Source organism: Ictalurus furcatus, chromosome 17, assembly GCF_023375685.1.
Source record: "Ictalurus furcatus strain D&B chromosome 17, Billie_1.0, whole genome shotgun sequence".
Classification (NCBI taxonomy): Eukaryota; Metazoa; Chordata; class Actinopteri; order Siluriformes; family Ictaluridae; genus Ictalurus; species Ictalurus furcatus.
The window spans coordinates 27031826-27056205 of record NC_071271.1 but is presented as its reverse complement, the minus strand read 5'-3'; the positions used below and the strand labels follow the sequence as shown (position 1 = coordinate 27056205).

General features: G+C 41.5%; 2 protein-coding genes across 4 annotated transcripts in view; one reads left to right on the top strand and one right to left on the bottom strand.

Annotated features, from left to right (window-relative positions):
* Positions 1-1233: 1233 nt before the first annotated feature.
* Positions 1234-17719, bottom strand: LOC128621531 (uncharacterized). Of its 3 annotated transcripts, XM_053647374.1 has the most exons (6): positions 17646-17664; positions 10524-10592; positions 4939-5013; positions 4378-4677; positions 4200-4238; positions 1234-2428 (listed from the first exon to the last, which is right to left on the bottom strand). In XM_053647374.1, exons 4-6 carry the CDS (start codon positions 4673-4675, stop codon positions 2178-2180), a joined length of 588 nt encoding a protein of 195 aa, XP_053503349.1. In that variant the 5' UTR covers positions 4676-4677; positions 4939-5013; positions 10524-10592; positions 17646-17664; the 3' UTR covers positions 1234-2177. The 3 variants fall into 3 exon arrangements, with proteins under 3 accessions (XP_053503349.1, XP_053503347.1, XP_053503348.1); XM_053647372.1 differs by lacking the exon at positions 4939-5013 and having other exon boundaries at positions 17646-17719; XM_053647373.1 differs by lacking the exon at positions 17646-17664 and having other exon boundaries at positions 10524-10630.
* LOC128621529 (caspase-8) overlaps positions 17693-24380 on the top strand; it is a 7460-nt gene continuing 772 nt past the window's right edge. The window contains exons 1-5 of the mRNA XM_053647369.1: positions 17693-17805; positions 20313-20609; positions 20694-20716; positions 20914-21022; positions 23765-24281. Coding sequence (XP_053503344.1) covers positions 20315-20609; positions 20694-20716; positions 20914-21022; positions 23765-24281 — 944 coding nt within the window. The 5' untranslated portion in view covers positions 17693-17805; positions 20313-20314. The remainder of the gene's footprint in view (positions 17806-20312; positions 20610-20693; positions 20717-20913; positions 21023-23764; positions 24282-24380) is intronic.

The window sequence follows — 24380 nt, the reverse complement described above, 5'->3', positions numbered from 1 at the left end:
CAGCGCCCCCTACCTCAACTCTCTCCTGAAGGCCTATGTTCCCTCTCGCAATCTGCGATCGATTAGCGACCAACGTTTAGTAGATCCCACTCAGCGTGGCTCAAGGTCCCCTTCCAGAACCTTCACACTAACCGTCCCTCAGTGGTGGAATGAACTTCCAACCTCAATCCGGACCACAGAATCTCTCACCATCTTCAAAAAACAGCTAAAGACCCTTCTCTTCCGTCAACACCTAACCAACCCCTAAAATGCCAACCCCACATTATCCTGAAAAAAACAAAAACAAAAAAAAACACCTCTGGCACTTACACCTCGACTCTGCGCACTTTACTTCTCTAGAACTCAATTAAAGATCTTGTACAGCAGCACTACTCGTATTGTTCTCCGCTTGATATATCGCTTTGCTTGTGTTTCCTCATTTGTAAGTCGCTTTGGATAAAAGAGTCTGCTAAATGAATAAATTTAAATGTAGTTTTTTAGTCAAGTTATTTATTTTACAGTCTGGTGAGTCAGTCTCCTGAGTGGCGTCATACCCTGTGGGGTACTCCCTTTTGTTGTCAGTGGTTTAGACATTAATGGCTGTGTGTTGAGTTATTTTGAGGGGACAGCAAATTTACACTGTTACACAAGCTGTACACTCACTACTTTACATTGTAGCACAGTGTCATTTCTTCAGTGTTGTCACATGAAAAGATATCATCAAATATTTACAAAATTGTGAGGGGTGTACTCACTTTTGTGAGATACTGTATCTTCAGAAATAGATCAATCTCAGTAGTGATAAACATATTTTCAGCTCTGCAAGGAGTAAGCCAGTAGCAATGGACTTAATGGTTTAAAAATATTTTCTGAGTATTTGCAGGGATAGGAATAAGACAATAAAGAATTATGGCCAAAAAATACATAAAAATAATAACGAGGGTTTTTTTTTATTAGCATCAACTTATCTCTTAACATCAATTATCTCTGTAAAAGAAAGTAATCATTTGAAATATGTTCTGGTGACAGGTGATGATCTCTATATTATGTAAGGGACTGTATGTTAAAAATGTAATTTGGAAATATATATATAGATAATAAATTGCAGTGTGTTCTTCTCTGTTTCTCAGATGAGGACTGGAAGCATTAGTGCCACAGAGAAAGAACTAAAGAAACAAAGATGGAAATGAAACATTATTTTCCATCTAATTTCTTAAAATATTTTTTTCTTTCCTCTATTAATATATACAGTTTTGCTGTAAAATTAAACTGGTAATGAAAACGGGTAGATTGTACTCTTTTGTTCCCCATGAAGATGAGATCTCCAGAAAAGAGCTGCAGGTAAAGAGACACAAAACTTGGAGTACTGTACATGGCTTATATGAGTTTAATGAAGCTTCATGCACACAGACAAGATATTACCACTTCAGTTCAAACTTCTCAACACATGTACAATCCTCCTTCAGCAACCTGTGCCATGCATGGTCATGTACAGCCTTCTAATTTATAGAGATGACTCTCACTAAGCATATTAATCCCTCCAACACCCACATTCCCCCAAAATAAGTTCACCTACCTACAGTAGGTGCACGATGAAGACCTGAACATGTAGCAAGGATTTCAAAATGTAATTAAAAACCAAACCTCAGTGTTGAGTAACCCTCCACCTTTCAGATTCACTTGGGAAAAAACATGTAGTTAAATATATAGAGGTTCTAATAATTCTAGAAAATAAAAAAGTAATAGGAATCCTGATTATACGGTAACAAAATTATTCTATCTTGCTCAAACATGAACGTATAACTTGGAATATATAACTGAAAATTTCTTCATAATTAGAGCTAGATCTATTGTTGTTAACCCTGACGTATCAAAACTTCATAACAGTACAAAGAAAGTGAAACCAGGAGTAAAAGGTTAATAAACTAAACTAAAAGGTTATGATAATTATCAATAAAATTCTTACATTCGTCATTAATTGTAAATATTCAATTAGATACAACAATATAGATTTATTTACTGCTAAAAATCCAGAATGTTCCCAAATTTTAAAATAGTATACAAAAATAGTAATGGTTTTGTATATTTAGATACTTTGATCATAAAAATTGTCAGTTATATTCTGTATAATTCTGTTGAAATCATCCACATAATGAACAAAAATAGAATTCCCATTTCAGAGTGTGTGAAATTTTCCTTTAACCCTCTAGATCCTCCATTAAATAAGGTTGCTTCTCCTTCAGGATTTGATAAACTTCTTCTTTCACAGCTCCGGAGTTGAGAGATCTGTACAAGGTCCTCATTTTGTCCTGCGGCGTAGCTGCTGCACTGACTGTACTGTACATTTCATTACTAATCATGTTCTTGGTTAGGAGACGATCTGCTATCTCCATTACTGAAGAAACTCTCTGTATGAGCGTATCTCTGTGTCTATCCACAAACTCAGCACCTGAAATGGAGAAAATAACACGTTCAGCCATTTCAGGTTCCTGCCACTTTACAGAATCAAATTACATATTTGTTAATGATCAGACACAATGTTTATCAGACTACAGCGCTCTGAAACAGTATTCTGATTTATTACTGATGTATACTGTTTTATTCTGGTTTTGTGTATATCTCATAATAAATCGTTTTACATCTTCAAACGAAATACAAGATAAAACATAGGTGACCTGAGTAAACACACTATACAATTAATTTATTTATTTTACTGAAGAAAAAAAAAGTTATCCAACACCTATCACCCATGTGAAAAACTAATTGCCCCCAGCAATAACGGCAACCAAACACTTCTGATAACTGGAGATCAGACTTCCATGTTCTTCTAGGACTAGGATTTACTCCTGTGCTTTGGATTGTTGTCTTGCTACAGAATCCAGTTACACTTGAGTTTAGACTTACGGACTGAAGACCGGACATTCTCCGTTAGGATTTTCTGCTAGAGAGCAGAATTCATGTTTCCCTCAATTACTGCACGTTGCCCAGACCCTGAAGCAGCAGAGCATCCCCACACCATCACACTGCCTCCACCATGCTTGACCGTAGGTATGATGATCTTTTTGTGGAATTCGGTGTTTGGTTTACTCCAGATGTAACGGGACTCCTGTCTTCCAAACAGTTCCACTTTCCACTCATCAGTCCACAGAACATTCTCCCAAAAGGTTTGAGGATCATCAAGGTGTGTTTTGGTGAAATTCAGTCGAGTCTTAATGTTCTTCTGGGTTAGCAGTGGTTTTCACCTCGCCACTCTTCCATGGAGCCGTTTTCCCCCAGTGTCTTTCTGATAGTGGAGTCATGAACAGTGACCTTTATTGATGTAAGAGAGGCCTGTAGGTCCTTCGATGTTCTCCTTGGCTGTTTTCTGACTTCCTGGATGAGTCGTTGCTGTGCTCTTGGAGGAATTTTGGAAGGTTGGACACTTCTGGGAAGGTTCACTACTGTGCTGGGTTTTTCCATTTGGAGGTAACGGTTCTCACTGTGGTTCTTTGGAGTTCCAGAGGCTTTGAAAGATCTTGGTAACCCTTCCCAGACTGATGTATTTCAATCACCACCTTCATCATCATTTCTGGAATCTCTTTCAGCTTTGCCAGAGTGCGTTATTAACTAAGATCTTTTAACCAACTTCATGCTGCTGAAAAAGTTCTATTTAAGTGTTGATGTGATTGAACAGGGTTTGCAGTAATCAGACTTGGTTGTGTCTTGTCCAGCTGAACCCCATTATCAATACAGTTTCATAGATTTAGGGAATTAGTAACTACAGGGGCAAATACATTTTCATCATTATTTAAAAACTGTATTTTGTGTTTACTCAGGTTGCCTTTGTTTTATCTTAGATTTGTTTTAATTTCTGTAATAATTTAGTATGAGATATACACAAAAACAGAAGAAATCAGGGTGGGGGCAAATACTTTACCACACCACTGTATTTTGTACTCACTGACCCGAACACTACCATTATCATTATAAGATTTTAATATGTGCTTTTCACCAGCATTATGAAAGTTCACATTTCTGTTAACATCCTCAATCAGGCAGCCGAACAGCGGTTCTGGAGACCCGACAGAGTGGAGATTCTCCTGCACACACACCTTCTTAACCGGATCATTATTCAGGTGTTTAATCAGGTGTTTTAGAGAAGGGAATTCAGCAATCTGGACACTGACCACGCAGGACTGGAGTTAAACAAAGCATGAATGAATTCTCTGTATTTTAATCACCTTTGCTCTGTTTTTTCACATGTGGCATGGCTGGACCTCCTGAAAATGAAAAAAAGAAAAGAAAATACTTGTCACAAACTGCTGCAACAAATTGAAGATTAAAAAAACAGTCTAATTTCTAGAGTAGCTCTTAAGGTTGAAGTTGATTGTCTGTGCTCTCTAGGTAGAAGGATCATACTCTCTCTCTCTGCTGATGTTTGATCAGGTGTGAAGAGCTTCTTCAGCTGAGGGAAATTCTCCTGAAGGTCTTCTTTCTCCAACAGCTTCAGAAATTTCTGACAGGTCTCATCACCCCTGTTCATCACAGTATCCAGAAGGTTAATGATGATCTTCTCCGGTGTGTGATTGGGATGGTTAAGATTGTTGTAGTCACGCTTGGTGATGATGCTGTCGCTCTGGACGTGCTGTAAAACGATGCTGGCATCAGTGGACAGAGTGTCGATGAGAAAGACCTTGTTCTTACGCACAGTCTCCATGACTGTAAGACAAAATAAGAACATCTGAACATTCCAGTGAAGCTTTGCCTTGAGGTTTAAGAATGGAGACTGTCTGAGGAAAGGTGTATATCTAGTCTGAAAGGTATAGCAGTGTCCTTAAGGTCCAATAATGTAATACTAATGCCTTAATGTGCCAGTTTATAGCATATATTTACCATAAAGCATATTATTTGGTGGCTGCTATAAATGATAAATAACAGGAAAGGTGGTTATGACAGCAAGGACTATGAGATTCAACTTACCAGGTCAAATCAAATTTGATGTTTAAGAGCTTTTTGTTCCTTTCCCTTGTTATGGACAACAATATGACAGTATATCTAGAAAAAAAAAATAGTTTTGGAGTTCATTCAAGAACATTTGTGTGTGTTAGATTGGGTGGGGTTTAGCGCTCTGAATATGATCAGGTTTTCTAGTACAGGTATGTTTTTATGCTCTCACTGCTGTATTCTGTACAAGTTGAAGGGCTTGAACATCCAAACCGCCACGCAGCTGGGCGTTATTCTTCGGCCGGTTCAACTTCACCATCACGTACTGCCCCAGCTCCTAGAATGTCAAGGCCGATGCCCTCACCCGTCAATTTGCCTCCGAAGAGGCCCTCTCGAACCCTGATACTATCTTCCGTCCTTCCTGCATGGTGAGGTGTGCGCCCGTGGGAAAGCCTCTCACTGCCCATCTGCGGGCCTGCTTTGTCCTCTCCTGTTTCCAGTCACCCTCTGGTCACACATCGCACTTAACTTCGCTACTGGACTGACTCCTTCTCAAGGTAACACCACCATCCTCACTATTGTGGACCGGTTCTCCAAAGCACTGCAGTTTGTGGCTCTCCCCAAACTTCCCACAGCGCATGAGACTTCTGACCCATCCGCTGTTAATCATGTTTTCCGCCTGCATGGAATTCCACTGGACATCATCTCTGACCATGGACCGCAGTTCATCTCAAAGGTATGGAAGTTTTTCTGACATGCTCTCGGTGCCTCTGTAAGACTGTCCTCTGGTTTCCACCGTCAGACTAATCAGGGGTCTGGAGGTCAGGAGGAGCAGACAAACCAGGATCTGGAAGCAGCGCTTCAGTGTGTCACTGCCAGGAACCCCTCATCCTGGTGCACTCAGCTTGCCTGGATAGAGTACCCCCCCAATTCCCTGACCAGCCAAGCCACTGGTATGTCTCCATTTGAGTGTTCTCTGGGTTATCTGCTCCCCTGTTTCCCGTCCAAGAGAACAACATCGTGGTCTCATCTGTTCAAGCTCACATCCGTCGTTTCCACAAGATTTGGAGGGATGTCTACTCCACCCTGTTTCGCTCACCACCATCTTGCTGACTGCCATCAAACTCCTGCACCCAATTACCAACCGGGTAAGGAGATGTGACTTTCATCCATCCATCCATCTTCTATACCGCTTTATTCTTTTCAGGGTCACAGGGAAACCTGGAACCTATCCCATGAAGCATCGGGCACAAGGCGGGATACACCCTGGACAGGGTGCCAACCCCCGCAGCACGGGAAGAACATGCAAACTCCGCACACACAGGGCCACGGTGGGAATCAACCCCCTGACCCTGGAGGTGTGAGGCGAATGTGCTAACCACTAAGCCACCGTGCGCCCCAAGGACATCACATTAAAGACTAATTAAAAAAAACTTCTCTCGTCACTACATGGTCCTTTCATTATCAAGAGCATCATCAACCCCTCCATCATCCATGCGGATCCACCCTTCCTTCCATGTCTCTCAACTGAAACTGCTCCACGGCAGCTCACTGTGCCCTCCAGCCATCCCCCTCCACTCGACTGGGTCATGGATGATTACCTTGCCTTCACCGCCAGGCGGCTGCTGGAAGTGCACCATTATGAACGGAACCTGTAATACCCAGTGGACTGGGAAGGATATGGACTGGAGGAGCGAACCTGGGTGCCTCATTCTTTCATCCTAGACCCCTCTTTCATCCAGGACTTCCATCAGGCCCATGCTGACAGGCCTGGCAGGTTGCCTGGAGGCTCCTGTTGAGACGTGGGGACAGTCATGGTCTTGGTCTAGGCTCCTGTTTTTCCCCTCTCCCTTGTGTTTCCTGTGTCTGTCTCTCCCTCTCTTCCTGTTTGTGTGTGCTCATGTGTGTCCCTGGGCGTGGCACTCCAATCTTCCTGACTGAATCAGTAATCACACCTGCACCTCATCATCTCATCAGCCTGCAGCACTTAAATGCCCCAGTTCTCCAGTCATTTGTTGCCAAATCGTTCCATCTACCGGTGTGGTACCGATGCTAAGGCTTCCTCGTGGTTTTTGGCTCTGCCTTTTATTTCCTCGTGCTTCGTTCCCGTGTAACCTGTTTTTCTTGTGCTTCAGGGCCACATCTCATCCTGCCTGTCTGCCTGCACGCTGCTACGCCCAGTGATGCTTCACCTCCCCCGTGGTTCACGGACCGAGCACCTGACTGTCCCACCGCTGACCTGAGTTCAAGTCCTGACCTCAACAGAAACACCAAGCCACACTTCCTCCTCCATCAGTCATCCACCATCTCTACATTCATTTCTCATTCAATAAAACCTTTCTGTCCCAGTCTGGGTTCTGCTTTTGGGTCCTAAAAAGTCATTGGTCATAACAAACTGAGGTTCTTATAATAATAATAATAATAATAATAATAATAATAATAATAACTATTATTATTATTATTATTATTATTACTCATTTTGACATTACTGCCATTATTACAAGTAAATCACTTCTAAACTCTTTATAACTTTTACTCTGAGGTTCTTTGTGAGTGAAAATATTGACACTGAAATAAAAAAGTACATTTAGGGCGGCATTACTGCTTAGGTTAACTGATTAGAGAATATATTAATTGCTTAATTAATTATGGCATTGCCATGGTGAAATGAGGTGTTCTTATTGGTCAGTCTAAATTAAGAGTGTCATTTTGGCCATGCCTACTGTTCAGTACAAATGTGACATACTGAATATAATAACAATAACAACGACAACAATAATAATAATAATAATAATAATAATAATGCACTTTTATTTTGAGTAAAGTTCCCACAGTACGTCTACCCCTGCACTCTTTCACTGCTGCTACAACACACAATATCGTACAGACGAATGTTCACTAATTTTTCTGCTCATCAACGTTCTGTTCTGTTTAGTTTAGATCTTCCTGTTCAGTGAGACTTGTGACAACAACACTAACAGAAAAAAAAATGAAATTAAATAAAATACCCGACACATAGAACTAATAATCATGTGACATGACTGAACCTGTAGAGAGAATTTAACCTGAAGGATGTAGATCAGGGTTCACATGCAGTGTGATGGAATATTCCATTTCAGGGAAGTATATGAACTAGTCCTGACACTGTACTGTTACAATGACATTCCAGTCAATCAACACACACACACACACACACACACACACACACACACACACACCTTCATGCATGTTTTTAGATATGATAAAGTATAATAGCCCACGTACACTATATTATTTTGTATGTTGGAGTTGTATATGATGAAGGTAAATGATACATGAATGAGAAAGTAAATAAATAAATAAACCAGAGTGTTTAGGGTGTTGCTGTGTGTTTAGGTTGTCGCTGTGTGTTTAGGTGTCGCAGTGTGTTTAGGGTGTCGCTGTGTGTTTAGGTTGTCGCTGTGTGTTTAGGTGTCGCAGTGTGTTTAGGGTGTCGCTGTGTGTTTAGGGTGTCGCTGTGTGTTTAGGTGTCGCTGTGTGTTTAGGGTGTCGCTGTGTGTTTAGGGTGTCGCTGTGTGTTTAGGGTGTCGCAGTGTGTTTAGGTTGTCGCTGTGTGTTTAGGTGTCGCTGTGTGTTTAGGGTGTCGCAGTGTGTTTAGGATGTCGCTGTGTGTTTAGGATGTCGCTGTGTGTTTAGGAGTCGCTGTGTGTTTAGGTGTCGCAGTGTGTTTAGGGTGTCGCTGTGTGTTTAGGATGTCGCTGTGTGTTTAGGTGTCGCTGTGTGTTTAGGTGTCGCAGTGTGTTTAGGGTGTCGCTGTGTGTTTAGGTGTCGCTGTGTGTTTAGGGTGTCGCTGTGTGTTTAGGGTGTCGCTGTGTGTTTAGGGTGTCGCAGTGTGTTTAGGGTGTCGCTGTGTGTTTAGGGTGTCGCTGTGTGTTTAGGTGTCGCTGTGTGTTTAGATGTCGCTGTGTGTTTAGGATGTCGCTGTGTGTTTAGGGTGTCGCTGTGTGTTTAGGTGTCGCTGTGTGTTTAGGATGTCGCTGTGTGTTTAGGAGTCGCAGTGTGTTTAGGTTGTTGCAGTGTGTTTAGGTGTCGCAGTGTGTTTAGGGTGTCGCTGTGTGTTTAGGGTGTCGCTGTGTGTTTAGGTGTCGCTGTGTGTTTAGGGTGTCGCTGTGTGTTTAGGATGTCGCTGTGTGTTTAGGTGTCGCTGTGTGTTTAGGTGTCGCTGTGTGTTTAGGGTGTCGCTGTGTGTTTAGGTGTCGCTGTGTGTTTAGGGTGTCGCTGTGTGTTTAGGGTGTCGCTGTGTGTTTAGGTTGTCGCTGTGTGTTTAGGGTGTCGCTGTGTGTTTAGGTTGTCGCTGTGTGTTTAGGTTGTCGCTGTGTGTTTAGGGTGTCGCTGTGTGTTTAGGTGTCGCTGTGTGTTTAGGTTGTCGCTGTGTGTTTAGGGTGTCGCAGTGTGTTTAGGGTGTCGCTGTGTGTTTAGGGTGTCGCTGTGTGTTTAGGTGTCGCTGTGTGTTTAGATGTCGCTGTGTGTTTAGGATGTCGCTGTGTGTTTAGGGTGTCGCTGTGTGTTTAGGTGTCGCTGTGTGTTTAGGATGTCGCTGTGTGTTTAGGAGTCGCAGTGTGTTTAGGTTGTTGCAGTGTGTTTAGGTGTCGCAGTGTGTTTAGGGTGTCGCTGTGTGTTTAGGGTGTCGCTGTGTGTTTAGGTGTCGCTGTGTGTTTAGGGTGTCGCTGTGTGTTTAGGTGTCGCTGTGTGTTTAGGGTGTCGCTGTGTGTTTAGGTTGTTGCAGTGTGTTTAGGTGTTGCTGTGTGTTTAGGTGTCGCTGTGTGTTTAGGGTGTCGCTGTGTGTTTAGGGTGTCGCTGTGTGTTTAGGTGTCGCTGTGTGTTTAGGATGTCGCTGTGTGTTTAGGAGTCGCAGTGTGTTTAGGTTGTTGCAGTGTGTTTAGGTGTCGCTGTGTGTTTAGGTTGTTGCAGTGTGTTTAGGTGTTGCTGTGTGTTTAGGTGTCGCTGTGTGTTTAGGGTGTCGCTGTGTGTTTAGGTGTCGCTGTGTGTTTAGGGTGTCGCTGTGTGTTTAGGGTGTCGCTGTGTGTTTAGGGTGTCGCAGTGTGTTTAGGTTGTCGCTGTGTGTTTAGGGTGTCGCTGTGTGTTTAGGGTGTCGCAGTGTGTTTAGGTTGTCGCTGTGTGTTTAGGTGTCGCTGTGTGTTTAGGTTGTCGCTGTGTGTTTAGGGTGTCGCTGTGTGTTTAGGGTGTCGCTGTGTGTTTAGGTGTCGCTGTGTGTTTAGGTGTCGCTGTGTGTTTAGGGTGTCGCTGTGTGTTTAGGGTGTCGCAGTGTGTTTAGGTTGTCGCTGTGTGTTTAGGGTGTCGCTGTGTGTTTTAAGAGGCAGCAGGTTTAATAAATCTCAGGCGAGATGTAGAATTTGTGATCAGTTCTACATGATTCTGTATCTCTGGACAGTTAGTTTATGAGAAGTGGATGAAGTCGCATATGTATCGTATGAAATGTGTTAGGTTAAATATTAAACGGACTTTGACCGGAAGTTTCATTCAGTACCGCATTTTCAAATTCATACTGGTGTTTTTTACACGATGGTAATAAATAAACACGCTATTCTTTCCTAAACGTGTGTGTTAGAGCCATTCCTCACCTTTAGACTTGTGTGGATCTGATCTCTGTGTCTGATGTAGAAGATTGGATATTCCTCCGCAGCTGCACACTGAAAGAGGAAACGAATGAATGCGCTTTCATTTCATCAGCGGGTTCAGAGTCAGGAAGTGTTCACGGAGTTCAGCTTCATCATTAACACCGACCTTCACCATACAAACACAGTCTGACCTCTGGCAGCTGATAAATGTAAACAGATATAATGTGAGACTGCTAGCCTATACATTAACTTTATTATTATTATTATTATTATTATTATTATTATTATTATTATTACTCATTCTGACATTTCTGCCGTTATTACACGCAAATTACTTCTAAACTCATTATAACCTTTAATTTGAGGTTCTTCATGAGCGAAGATATTGACACTGAAATAAAAAAAACATTTAGGGCTACTTTACTTTTTAGATTAATTGATTAGAGGATATAGTAATTCATTAATTATGTTATCGAAAATAACTTCTTTCCGAAATGCGCTTTAAATTGGTGTTGGGTTTTATTATTGTTTACATTATTGTGTTGATGAGGTGTTTTATTGGTCAGTGTAAACTAAGAGTGTCACTTTGGCCACGCCCACTGTTCAGTACAAAGGAGATATAATAATATCTCGAATGTCTAATATCACTACTACTACTACTACTACTACTACTAATAATAATAATAATAATAATAATATTTGTAATAATAATAATAATAATAATAATAATAATAATAATAATGCTCTTTTCCTTTTCATTTTGAGTAAAAAAATCTCACAGTGATTTGCATAAAAAATTAAAACCACCCCACAGCTCCCACTGCACACCTATCACTGTACATCTATCACTGTACATCTATCACTGTACACCTATCACTACACACCTATCACTGTACATCTATCACTGTACATCTATCACTGTACACCTATCACTGCACACCTATCACTGCACATCTATCACTGTACATCTATCACTGTACATCTATCACTGTACACCTATCACTGCACATCTATCACTGCACACCTATCACTGTACATCTATCACTGTACATCTATCACTGTACATCTATCACTGTACACCTATCACTGTACATCTATCACTGCACACCTATCACTGTACATCTATCACTGTACATCTATCACTGTACACCTATCACTACACACCTATCACTGTACATCTATCACTGCACACCTATCACTACACACCTATCACTGTACATCTATCACTGTACACCTATCACTACACACCTATCACTGCACACCTATCACTGCACACCTATCACTACACACCTATCACTGTACATCTATCACTGTACATCTATCACTGCACACCTATCACTGTACACCTATCACTACACACCTATCACTGTACATCTATCACTGTACACCTATCACTACACACCTATCACTGCACACCTATCACTGCACACCTATCACTACACACCTATCACTGTACATCTATCACTGTACATCTATCACTGCACACCTATCACTACACACCTATCACTGTACATCTATCACTGTACATCTATCACTGTACACCTATCACTGCACACCTTCCACTGCACACCTATCACTGCACATCTATCACTGCACATCTATCACTGTACACCTATCACTACACACCTATCACTGTACATCTATCACTGCACACCTATCACTACACACCTATCACTGCACATCTATCACTGTACATCTATCACTGTACACCTATCACTGCACACCTATCACTGTACATCTATCACTGTACACCTACCACTGTACATCTATCACTGCACACCTATCACTACACACCTATCACTGTACATCTATCACTGTACATCTATCACTGTACACCTATCACTGCACACCTATCACTGTACATCTATCACTACACACCTATCACTGTACATCTATCACTGTACACCTATCACTGCACACCTATCACTGTACATCTATCACTGCACACCTATCACTACACACCTATCACTGTACATCTATCACTGTACATCTATCACTGTACACCTATCACTGCACACCTATCACTACACACCTATCACTGTACATCTATCACTGTACATCTATCACTGTACACCTATCACTGCACACCTATCACTACACACCTATCACTGCACACCTATCACTGTACATCTATCACTGTACACCTATCACTGCACACCTATCACTGCACACCTATCACTACACATCTATCACTGTACACCTATCACTGCACACCTATCACTGCACATCTATCACTGTACATCTATCACTGCACACCTATCACTGTACATCTATCACTGCACATCTATCACTGTACATCTATCACTGTACACCTATCACTGTACATCTATCACTGCACACCTATCACTGTACACCTATCACTGTACACCTGCACTTTATAATGCTGCTATTGGACACTTTCACTACTTCACTCTCAATATACTATTTTGATCTTTTATTGCTGCTGCAACTTTCAGTAGCTTACCAGCTAATTTTGCATGAATTTTTCCACTCAACACTCTTTTTTAGTTTATGTGCACTGTCCTGTGTGTTGATTGTCCTGTGTGTTTGTTGTCCTGTGTGTTTGTTTTCCTGTGTGTTGATTGTCTTGTGTGTTGACTGTCCTGTGTGTTTGTTGTCCTGTGTGTTTGTTTTCCTGTGTGTTGATTGTCTTGTGTGTTTGTTGTCCTGTGTGTTTGTTTTCCTGTGTGTTGATTGTCTTGTGTGTTTGTTGTCCTGTGTGTTTGTTTTCCTGTGTGTTGATTGTCTTGTGTGTTGACTGTCCTGTGTGTTTGTTTTCCTGTGTGTTGATTGTCTTGTGTGTTTGTTGTCCTGTGTGTTTGTTTTCCTGTGTGTTGATTGTCTTGTGTGTTGACTGTCCTGTGTGTTTGTTGTCCTGTGTGTTTGTTGTCCTGTGTGTTTGTTTTCCTGTGTGTTGATTGTCTTGTGTGTTTGTTGTCCTGTGTGTTTGTTTTCCTGTGTGTTGATTGTCCTGTGTGTTGATTGTCCTGTGTGTTTGTTTTCCTGTGTGTTGATTGTCTTGTGTGTTTGTTGTCCTGTGTGTTTGTTTTCCTGTGTGTTGATTGTCCTGTGTGTTTGTTTTACTGTGTGTTGATTGTCTTGTGTGTTTGTTGTCCTGTGTGTTTGTTTTCCTGTGTGTTGATTGTCCTGTGTGTTGATTGTCTTGTGTGTTTGTTGTCCTGTGTGTTTGTTTTCCTGTGTGTTGACTGTCCTGTGTGTTTGTTTTCCTGTGTGTTTGTTGTCCTGTGTGTTGACTGTCCTGTGTGTTTGTTTTACTGTGTGTTGATTGTCTTGTGTGTTTGTTGTCCTGTGTGTTTGTTTTCCTGTGTGTTGATTGTCCTGTGTGTTTGTTGTCCTGTGTGTTTGTTTTCCTGTGTGTTGATTGTCCTGTGTGTTTGTTGTCCTGTGTGTTTGTTTTTCTGTGTGTTGATTGTCTTGTGTGTTGATTGTCCTGTGTGTTTGTTTTCCTGTGTGTTTGTTGTCCTGTGTGTTTGTTTTCCTGTGTGTTGATTGTCTTGTGTGTTTGTTGTCCTGTGTGTTTGTTTTCCTGTGTGTTGATTGTCTTGTGTGTTGACTGTCCTGTGTGTTTGTTGTCCTGTGTGTTTGTTGTCCTGTGTGTTTGTTTTCCTGTGTGTTGATTGTCTTGTGTGTTTGTTGTCCTGTGTGTTTGTTTTCCTGTGTGTTGATTGTCCTGTGTGTTGATTGTCCTGTGTGTTTGTTTTCCTGTGTGTTGATTGTCTTGTGTGTTTGTTGTCCTGTGTGTTTGTTTTCCTGTGTGTTGACTGTCCTGTGTGTTTGTTTTACTGTGTGTTGATTGTCTTGTGTGTTTGTTGTCCTGTGTGTTTGTTTTCCTGTGTGTTGATTGTCCTGTGTGTTGATTGTCTTGTGTGTTTGTTGTCCTGTGTGTTTGTTTTCCTGTGTGTTGACTGTCCTGTGTGTTTGTTTTCCTGTGTGTTTGTTGTCCTGTGTGTTGACTGTCCTGTGTGTTTGTTTTCCTGTGTGTTTGTTTTCCTGTGTGTTGACTGTCCTGTGTGTTTGTTTTCCTGTGTGTTGATTGTCTTGTGTGTTTGTTGTCCTGTGTGTTTGTTTTCCTGTGTGTTGATTGTCCTGTGTGTTGATTGTCTTGTGTGTTTGTTGTCCTGTGTGTTTGTTTTCCTGTGTGTTGACTGTCCTGTGTGTTTGTTTTCCTGTGTGTTTGTTGTCCTGTGTGTTGACTGTCCTGTGTGTTTGTTTTACTGTGTGTTGATTGTCTTGTGTGTTTGTTGTCCTGTGTGTTTGTTTTCCTGTGTGTTGATTGTCCTGTGTGTTTGTTGTCCTGTGTGTTTGTTTTCCTGTGTGTTGACTGTCCTGTGTGTTGATTGTCCTGTGTGTTGATTGTCCTGTGTGTTGATTGTCCTGTGTGTTTGTTGTCCTGTGTGTTTGTTTTCCTGTGTGTTGATTGTCCTGTGTGTTTGTTGTCCTGTGTGTTTGTTTTTCTGTGTGTTGATTGTCTTGTGTGTTGATTGTCCTGTGTGTTTGTTTTCCTGTGTGTTTGTTGTCCTGTGTGTTTGTTTTCCTGTGTGTTGATTGTCTTGTGTGTTTGTTGTCCTGTGTGTTTGTTTTTCTGTGTGTTGACTGTCCTGTGTGTTTGTTTTCCTGTGTGTTTGTTGTCCTGTGTGTTGACTGTCCTGTGTGTTTGTTTTACTGTGTGTTGATTGTCTTGTGTGTTTGTTGTCCTGTGTGTTTGTTTTTCTGTGTGTTGATTGTCTTGTGTGTTGACTGTCCTGTGTGTTTGTTTTCCTGTGTGTTGATTGTCTTGTGTGTTTGTTGTCCTGTGTGTTTGTTTTTCTGTGTGTTGACTGTCCTGTGTGTTTGTTTTCCTGTGTGTTTGTTGTCCTGTGTGTTGACTGTCCTGTGTGTTTGTTTTACTGTGTGTTGATTGTCTTGTGTGTTTGTTGTCCTGTGTGTTTGTTTTTCTGTGTGTTGATTGTCTTGTGTGTTGATTGTCCTGTGTGTTTGTTTTCCTGTGTGTTGATTGTCTTGTGTGTTTGTTGTCCTGTGTGTTTGTTTTCCTGTGTGTTGATTGTCCTGTGTGTTTGTTGTCCTGTGTGTTTGTTTTCCTGTGTGTTGATTGTCTTGTGTGTTGATCGTATTGTTGACACTAGTCTCACGCTGTCATGCATGTGATGTAGTCCTGTGTACTCTGCTACTGTGTTGTTATACATGATTCTGTTGTGTGTTCCACTGTACACAAGTTATATAGTGAAAAGACAATAAAAACCTTTTGACTTTAAAATTACAAAAGGATTATAACATTAACAATATGTATAAGAACAGAAGAAATGAAGCATTCATATATACTATAGAAATAAAAAATCATTACAATCCATTAGGAAAATCTGTAATAGTTTCCATAATGTAATACATCTTAACAGGAACTGGCTTAATGGTTTCCATCAAATTCCTGTTCATTTCCATTAGGGATTTTTTAGGTTACGAGTAAATACCAGCAGAAGCCTAAAGGAACTTCTTTTAAAGGTAGACACTAAACCCAGCAAAATAAGGAAATGTCCCTTTTTCCGGAGACTGTATTCTGAAGATCATTTTATAAGATCAAAATAATCTTTACAGATCTTTATGGGAAAGGGTTCAAACTGATGTTCCACACCTGTGGAACAGTCCTTAAGACACGAACAGTTTACAGGAGGAAGGTGATTAAAGTCACAGTTACAGTAAGTTAGGACACTAAAGAGACCTTTCTACTGACTGTGAAAAACACCAGAAGAAAGATGTCTAGGGTTCCTGCTCTCCTGCGTGAACATGCCATAGCCCTGCTGCAGGAGACATGAGGACTGCGGATGTGTTCAGAGCAATAACTGTAATGTCTGTAATGTAAGACGCCTGAGACGTGCTACAGGGAGACAGGAAGGACAGCTGATCGTCCTCGCAGTGGAACATCACATGTAAGCGTGTGTCCTCCAGACGTGATGGAGAACTTGGAGGAGTGGGGTAACATCTCACAGCAAGAACTGACCAATCAGGTGCAGTCCATGAGGATGAGATGTACTGTAGTACTTAAAGCAGCTGGAGAACACCAGATACTGACTGTTCCTTCTGATATCCACCTCCACCTTAGAGCTCAAATCGTCTCCAATTCCAGACTGCTGGGACTACGGCTGCTCCTAAGGCCATACAGACTTCATATAAATCCATAATGAACTTTTTCACACTATCTGTTGTTACCCAGATGAGGACGGGTTCCCTTCTGAGTCGGGTTCCTCTCAAGGTTTCTTCCTCTTAAAACATCTTAGGGAGTTTTTCCTCACCACCGTCGCCACTCAGTGGCTTGCTCAGTTGGGATAAATTGACACCTTTAATATCTGTATACCATGTTGATATTTCTGTAAAGCTGCTTTGAGACAATGACTATTGTAAAAAGCGCTAAACAAATAAAACTGAATTGAATTGAATTGAATTTTATTCAGGGACTCATTATTCCATTTCTGTTCCTCAAGTGTCTGTGAAACGTCTTCAGTTTATGTCTCAGTGGTTGAATGTTTTTACGTTAATACAAATATTTACATGTTAAGAAATTTGCTGGAAATAACAGCAGCTGAATGTGAGAGGACGTTTCTTTTTTTTGCTGAGTTTATTAATCAGAATAAGATTAGATAAGGCATTATGAAACATTAAACTACAATTTCAGAGAAACAGAAACACATTACACCTATCAGGAACCACAAAAAAGCAGGTTTTACTGAGTTCTTTTCAACAGGAAAGGTGTCATTCAGAATGAGACTGAAACTAAAAACTCGTTTTTCATTCTGTCGTATGAACCCCACCCAGATTACACGTCCACCTTATAACCTGCTAACAAAAGGTTTTTATTATCGAGAGCAAATGTTCTTGGTGTGTGTTTAACAAACTGAAACTGCAGGTCAGTTAATAACCCACTGCCTCAGCAGGGAATACATGTTCTTATAAATGACTCAAACTCTAAAGAATTCAACAGTACTCATTTGTATATCGTATATCAGTAGTTTTGGAATTTCGATCCACTGATCAGAACAAACAGCAGAATTCATTAATAATTTACAACAATGTCCCCAAAGCACCTTACAACCATCTAGATGTGTAATCACCTACCAGAGTGCTGAACGTCTTCTGAAGTGTTAAACATAAACCCAGAGCACTTTCCGTATGCACAGAAGACAAACACGCCTCCATTTCCTCTTTCTCTGAAGTGAAAGCACTAACATATCTTCATATTTGGCAGTGAGACGGCGAGTTTAGTACCACACTAAAGGTAAGGAACCTCTCCAGATAAACGTCAACTGGTTAGAGTAAAGTAAATATTATCATTTAATAATATATAATATAATCATAACCCGTGATGTTTTTTAAAATAGATTTCTATGAAACATTTCCTGGTTTTGTGCATTTATTTGATATGTTTCTTATGAATTAATAATCCGGAGATTTATAAAGATGGTGTAGGATTAACCTCTGAGGACAAATAAATTACAATATAGTGTGTAATTATTTGGTTTTACTCATTTTCGAATCAGAGTGTACAATTACCCCCCCACCCCCACTCTTTGCCCCCCCCCCCTCTCTGCCAGGTAGATTTTCCTGTTTAGCAAGACCTGTGAAAATGCAAAAAACAAGATAATAAAATACAAGACTCCTACGTATTGTTTGTTGGGGTTAGGATTCCATGGAGCTCCTAGGGAAATCCTATGGAAATGGGGCTGGTAGCCGAGTACACACCGGACTGGGGTGCATTGAGGATGATAACCAGACGTGAGGCTAACATTCCCATTTCTCCATGAAATTGCTCCACACTCTGGATGTGGACTGAGCTCTCCTGTCGCTCACTATATCCTCAGGAATGCTGAGTATCTAATCATATGGTTAAATATAGTTTCTGCTGTCTTGAAGGCAGATGGTTAGATGGTTGGAGAAACAGTGTGTGGTTACTATGGTGACGGTGTTGCCCTGTAAGACTGGGAGGTCATTGAGGAATTCTCATGTCCAGGTGGGACCATGATCGATGAGACAGTGGGAGCGGAAGCAGTGTGTAACCAAGTGATCAGTTTGTCCTGCAGGGTTTTAATGAGTTTGGCACTTTTTTTTTGAAAGGCTTGAGCTATTTCCTGATCACTGGGTGCTGTGGGGCAGCGGCAGATAAACACCTGAGATAGAGTTTAGTGTTTTTTGACCTGGGTCACTGAGAAGGAGAACCGTGTGAAGAAACGTGCCCTTCATGCTTGTCTTGAATTGAGTTGTTCTGTACTTTAGATATTCACAGCTTTTGTGGTCTGTTTAAATTGAGTAGATTCGTCGCCCCCTCCAGCCAGTGAAGCCATTCCTCCAGGGCCATCTTAACAGCTAGTAGCTCCCTGTTCATGATGCCATGGTTTCTATCAGTGGGGAAAAGCTTCTCTGAAAAACAACGCTACAGGATGGAGGAGAGTGTGCGGCAGGGAGCATGTGGCTTGGAATATGTAGTCCATGGCAGCCATGTTTGTAGGCTGCGATGCATTCTGGGAGCTGATTAAGGCATTGACATGACATGGTGATCGAGCCTTTTCCACAATTTCCCTCTAACTATCAGACAATCCATGGTGTATTATGGGATTTAAATTCCTTTTTTAAATCCCATCTTAAAACCCACCTCTTCTCCCAAGCTTTCAATATTTCTGTGACTTAGTTCATGCTGGATTAAGTTTATTATTTACTGTTTTCCTCCAATTCAAATCAATTTTATTTGTACAGCGCTTTTTATAATGGACATTGTCTCATAGCAGCTTTACAGAAACATATAAACACAGGATGGAGATTTTAAGTGTGTGAATTTATCCCTATTGAGCGAGACGGTGGTGACGGTGGTGAGGAAAAAATCCCTGAGACAATATGAGGAAGAAACCTTGAGAGGAAGCAGACTCAGAAGGGAACCCGTCCTCATATGGGGAACAACGGATAGTGTGAAAGTAAAAGAAAGTTCATTATGGTTTAATATGAAGTCTGTTTGTTGAACTAGTCCACTGTTCACTAAAGGAGACCTGAGTGTAAAACTGTATGTGGTAATCGCAGTCCTAAAGCCATCGCAGCAACCGTAGTCCCAGCAACCACAGTGAGTGTGTCCATCTGGAATTGGAGTTGATGAGAGCTCCATCCAGAGGTAGGGCATCCGAATGGATCAGGCAGGTCCGGAGAGCAGAAAGGATCAGGATCACTGGCACCTCCATAAAATCATGTGTGGCTCGATAAAAGGAGAGAGGGAGAGAGAGGTAAAGACAGGGAGAGATTATTAAGTAAGACTGTGTACTTTGTGTAATAGAAAGTCTACTAATGGTAAGCTTGAGTAAACAAATACGTTTTAATCCTGGACTTAAACACTGAGACTGTGTCTGAGTCCTGAACAATAATTGGAAGGCTGTTCCATAACTGTGGGGCTCTATAAGAGAAAGCTCTTCCCCCTGCTGTAGCCTTCACTATTCCAGGTACCAACAAATAGCCTGCACCTTGTCTTCTGTTTTATTTGTCTCCTTTGTTCATGTTTAGGATTTTAACTCTGTGTTAACATTTGTAATGTTTTTGGATCATTGAAAAAAGTGTGTTATAAAAAAGAGTATTATTATTATTATTATTATTATTATTATTATTATTATTATCTCAATATATTATCATTATCTCAGTTATATTATTATCTCAATAAGACCTGACTCTAGCTGCTGCTTTATTTCCCTGACAATCCTGTGGATTAGAAATTCATATCATGCTATGTCATTCTAATTTTTTGTCTTATAGTCATGGAGACTGTGCGTAAGAACAAGGTCTTTCTCATCGACACTCTGTCCACTGATGCCAGCATCGTTTTACAGCACGTCCAGAGCGACAGCATCATCATCAAGCGTGACTACAACAATCTTAACCATCCCAATCACACACCGGAGAAGATCATCATTAACCTTCTGGATACTGTGATGAACAGGGGTGATGAGACCTGTCAGAAATTTCTGAAGCTGTTGGAGAAAGAAGAGCTTCAGGAGAATTTCCCTCAGCTGAAGAAGCTCTTCACACCTGATCAAACATCACATGATCAAAGTAATTGTGCATGAAACATATTGTTTTATCTGTGTTTTAGAGATAGTTGGTGACGAGTCTGTTTTTGTGTTTTTCTCTTTACAGAAGGTCCAGCCAAGCCCACTGAGGTGATTATAATACAGAGAATTAGTCCATGCTGTGTTCATCTCCAGTCCTGAATATTCAGAGTCCAGTTTGATGAATTCCCTCCGGAACTGCAGCTCGACTCCCTGATTTAGGATGTTAACAGAAATGTGTACTTTCGTAATGCTGGGTAAAATTACGTACAGAGACGTCATGTTTCATTCATAAAAATGTCTTCCAGATTGGTGAATATAAAATGTCCAGTAAACCTCGTGGTGTCTGTCTGATCATCAACAATATGGAGTTTGATCAACCTCAGCAGAACCGACGTGGATCTGATAAGGATGAAGGTGTGTAGTTTTATTATATTTGTATCTTGTGTACCTCAGTAATAAATGTGAAACTGCTTTAGAAACATTTGCTTTTCTCACAGAGCTGAAATTTATTGGAACGCAGTGCAGTTTATTTCCTCTACATTTATTACTGAACTACTGCAAATACTCTCTGGATCCATTCTGTCCTTTTATTTTTCCGTTTAATACATTCTTACAGACAAATTCAATCCATTTTTTCATTGATCTTTTCCATCCATCACAGAATGAAAGGGTGAGATGCAGGGTACAGTGCTCAGTACGTCAGTACATGCTTTTCACTGTTAAAAAATTTAAACAAAGGATAGTTCAAAAGAAAACCCCCCCAAAAGAATAGCAAGGGTCGAGACACATACAAACATATGTGTAGTCAGTAGTCAGTAGAGTGTAGTCGGTAGCGTGTAGTCGGTAGCGTGTAGTCGGTAGAGTGTAGTCGGTAGAGTGTAGTCGGTAGCGTGTAGTCGGTAGCGTGTAGTCGGTAGAGTGTAGTCGGTAGCGTGTAGTCGGTAGAGTGTAGTCGGTAGCGTGTAGTCGGTAGCGTGTAGTCGGTAGAGTGTAGTCGGTAGCGTGTAGTCGGTAGAGTGTAGTCGGTAGCGTGTAGTCGGTAGAGTGTAGTCGGTAGCGTGTAGTCGGTAGCGTGTAGTCGGTAGAGTGTAGTCGGTAGCGTGTAGTCGGTAGAGTGTAGTCGGTAGCGTGTAGTCGGTAGAGTGTAGTCGGTAGCGTGTAGTCGGTAGAGTGTAGTCGGTAGTGTGTAGTCGGTAGAGTGTAGTCGGTAGCGTGTAGTCGGTAGCGTGTAGTCGGTAGCGTGTAGTCAGTAGAGTGTAGTCAGTAGCGTGTAGTCAGTAGCATGAGGTCAGTAGAGTGTAGTCAGACTACACACGCTACTGACTACACGCTACCGACTACACTCTACCGACTACACTCTACTGACTACACACTACTGACTACACTCTACTGACTACACACTACTGACTACACGTTATTGACTACACTCTACTGACTACTGACTACATGCTACTGACTACACTCTACTGACTACACGTTACCGACTACACTCTACTGACTACTGACTACACGCTACCGACTACACTCTACTGACTACATGCTACCGACTACACTCTACTGACTACATGCTACTGACTACACTCTACTGACTACATGTTACTGACTACACTCTACTGACTACACTCTACTGACTACACACTACTGACTACACGTTATTGACTACACTCTACTGACTACTGACTACACTCTACTGACTACACGTTACCAACTACACTCTACTGACTACACGTTACTGACTACACTCTACTGACTACTGACTACACGCTACTGACTACACTCTACTGACTACACGCTACCGACTACACTCTACTGACTACATGCTACTGACTACACTCTACTGACTACATGTTACTGACTACACTCTACTGACTACTGACTACACGCTACCGACTACACTCTACTGACTACACGCTACCGACTACACGCTACCGACTACACTCTACTGACTACATGCTACTGACTACACTCTACTGACTACATGTTACTGACTACACTCTACTGACTACTGACTACACGCTACCGACTACACTCTACTGACTACACGCTACCGACTACACGCTACCGACTACACTCTACCGACTACACGCTACTGACTACACGCTACCGACTACACTCTACTGACTACACGCTACTGACTACACGTTACTGACTACACTCTACTGACTACTGACTACACGCTACTGACTACACGTTACTGACTACACGTTACCGACTACACTCTACTGACTACACATTACTGACTACACGCTACCGACTACACTCTACTGACTACACGCTACTGACTACACGTTACTGACTACACTCTACTGACTACTGACTACACGCTACTGACTACACGTTACTGACTACACGTTACTGACTACACTCTACTGACTACACGTTACTGACTACACGTTACTGACTACACGCTACTGACTACACGTAGTCTGTAGTGTGTGATGTTTTATGTAGCACCATGGTCCTGGAGGAACGTTGTTTCCTCTCCCTGTGTACTGTACGTACTGTACCAGTTGTACATGGTTGAAATGACAATAAAACCACTTGACTTGACGAGTGATCTCTACTGTTGTTACTTGTAGGCGTGGCCTGTCCAACATTTCTTAGTTCTCATTTCGCTAATTAATTAATTTATGCACATGCGCAGCTTTGATCGCCAATTAAATTAGCAAAGCGAGCTAACTGTCCTAGCTACGTACACTCACCAGCAATCTCTGCTTCTTCCTACTAATCTTTATTTTCTGCACATTGCCCCCATACACAGGTAATGAGAGGTTGTATATGACAGGATAAGATAAAACTATGCTTATAAGTCTTTTTGTGCATTTTTGCGGGAACCAACTGCAGGTATACGCTGAAGAAACATCCGTACACATGCACCATAGCACCGGTCAGAGGAATCATTCCAGAAAATCATTTGGATTTGTCATTTCTTCACAGTGTCACGCCTACTTTGCACAGAATTGTGAAAATCTCAGGTTCATTGATGCTGCTAATGAAAGGTCATCAGCTGTTTCAGTGTGAACACAGGGTTATAGAAGGAAATGTAGACTTTCCATTTATACAGTAGGTTATTTGTTTACTGGAGAAAACTCAAGAATGACCGTTTAATATGAGACAGGACAAATGTTTAATTCTTTTCTTCTGTTTATCGATCAGAGTCTCTTGAAAAGGTATTTACATGGCTGGGTTTCACTGTGGTGGTGCACAGGAACCAAACCGCAGAACAGATGAGGACCATCCTGAGGACACACAGCAGAAACCAGCATGATGGCGACTGCTTCGTGTGCTGCATCCTCAGCCATGGCTCCGCTGATGGGGTGCTTGGGACGGATGGAGGCAAAATCAAAGGAGCTGAAATCTATGACATATTTAATGGAACGCTCTGCCCGAGTCTGATCAATAAGCCCAAAGTGTTCTTCATCCAGGCCTGCCGTGGAGAGCAGTACCATCCAGTAGTTAAAGTCCAGTCTGATGGCTACAAGGGAGGAAAAGCAGGAGAGGAAAAAGTGAAAGAAGAAGAATTAGAGACCGATCCTGTGCAGATCACCATCCCAGCTGAGGCCGATTTCCTCGTGGCAAGATCGACTGTTAAAGGGTACTACTCGTTTAGGAACAGTTCAGGTTCCTGGTTCATCCAGTCTTTGTGTGAGCACTTGATGAAGCACTGTCCAACGTAAGTATAAACAGCGTAACCCTGAGTAAAGTAATAATCTTTAGTACAGTGTAGAAACGAAACCTAAATCAAACCCATCGAAACGATTGTCCTGGTATC

Bases quoted from the DNA above. Each gene is read 5' to 3' on its own strand.
- LOC128621531 (XM_053647372.1), bottom strand. From the start codon at position 17,679: ATGTTTAACACTTCAGAAGACGTTCAGCACTCTG. The intron at 4,239-4,377 runs GTATGATCCTTC...TTTCATTTTCAG, and splicing joins AACATCAGCAGAGAGAGAGA to GAGGTCCAGCCATGCCACAT. The intron at 2,429-4,199 runs GTGATTAAAATA...TCTCCATTTCAG, and splicing joins TGTGAAAAAACAGAGCAAAG to GTGCTGAGTTTGTGGATAGA.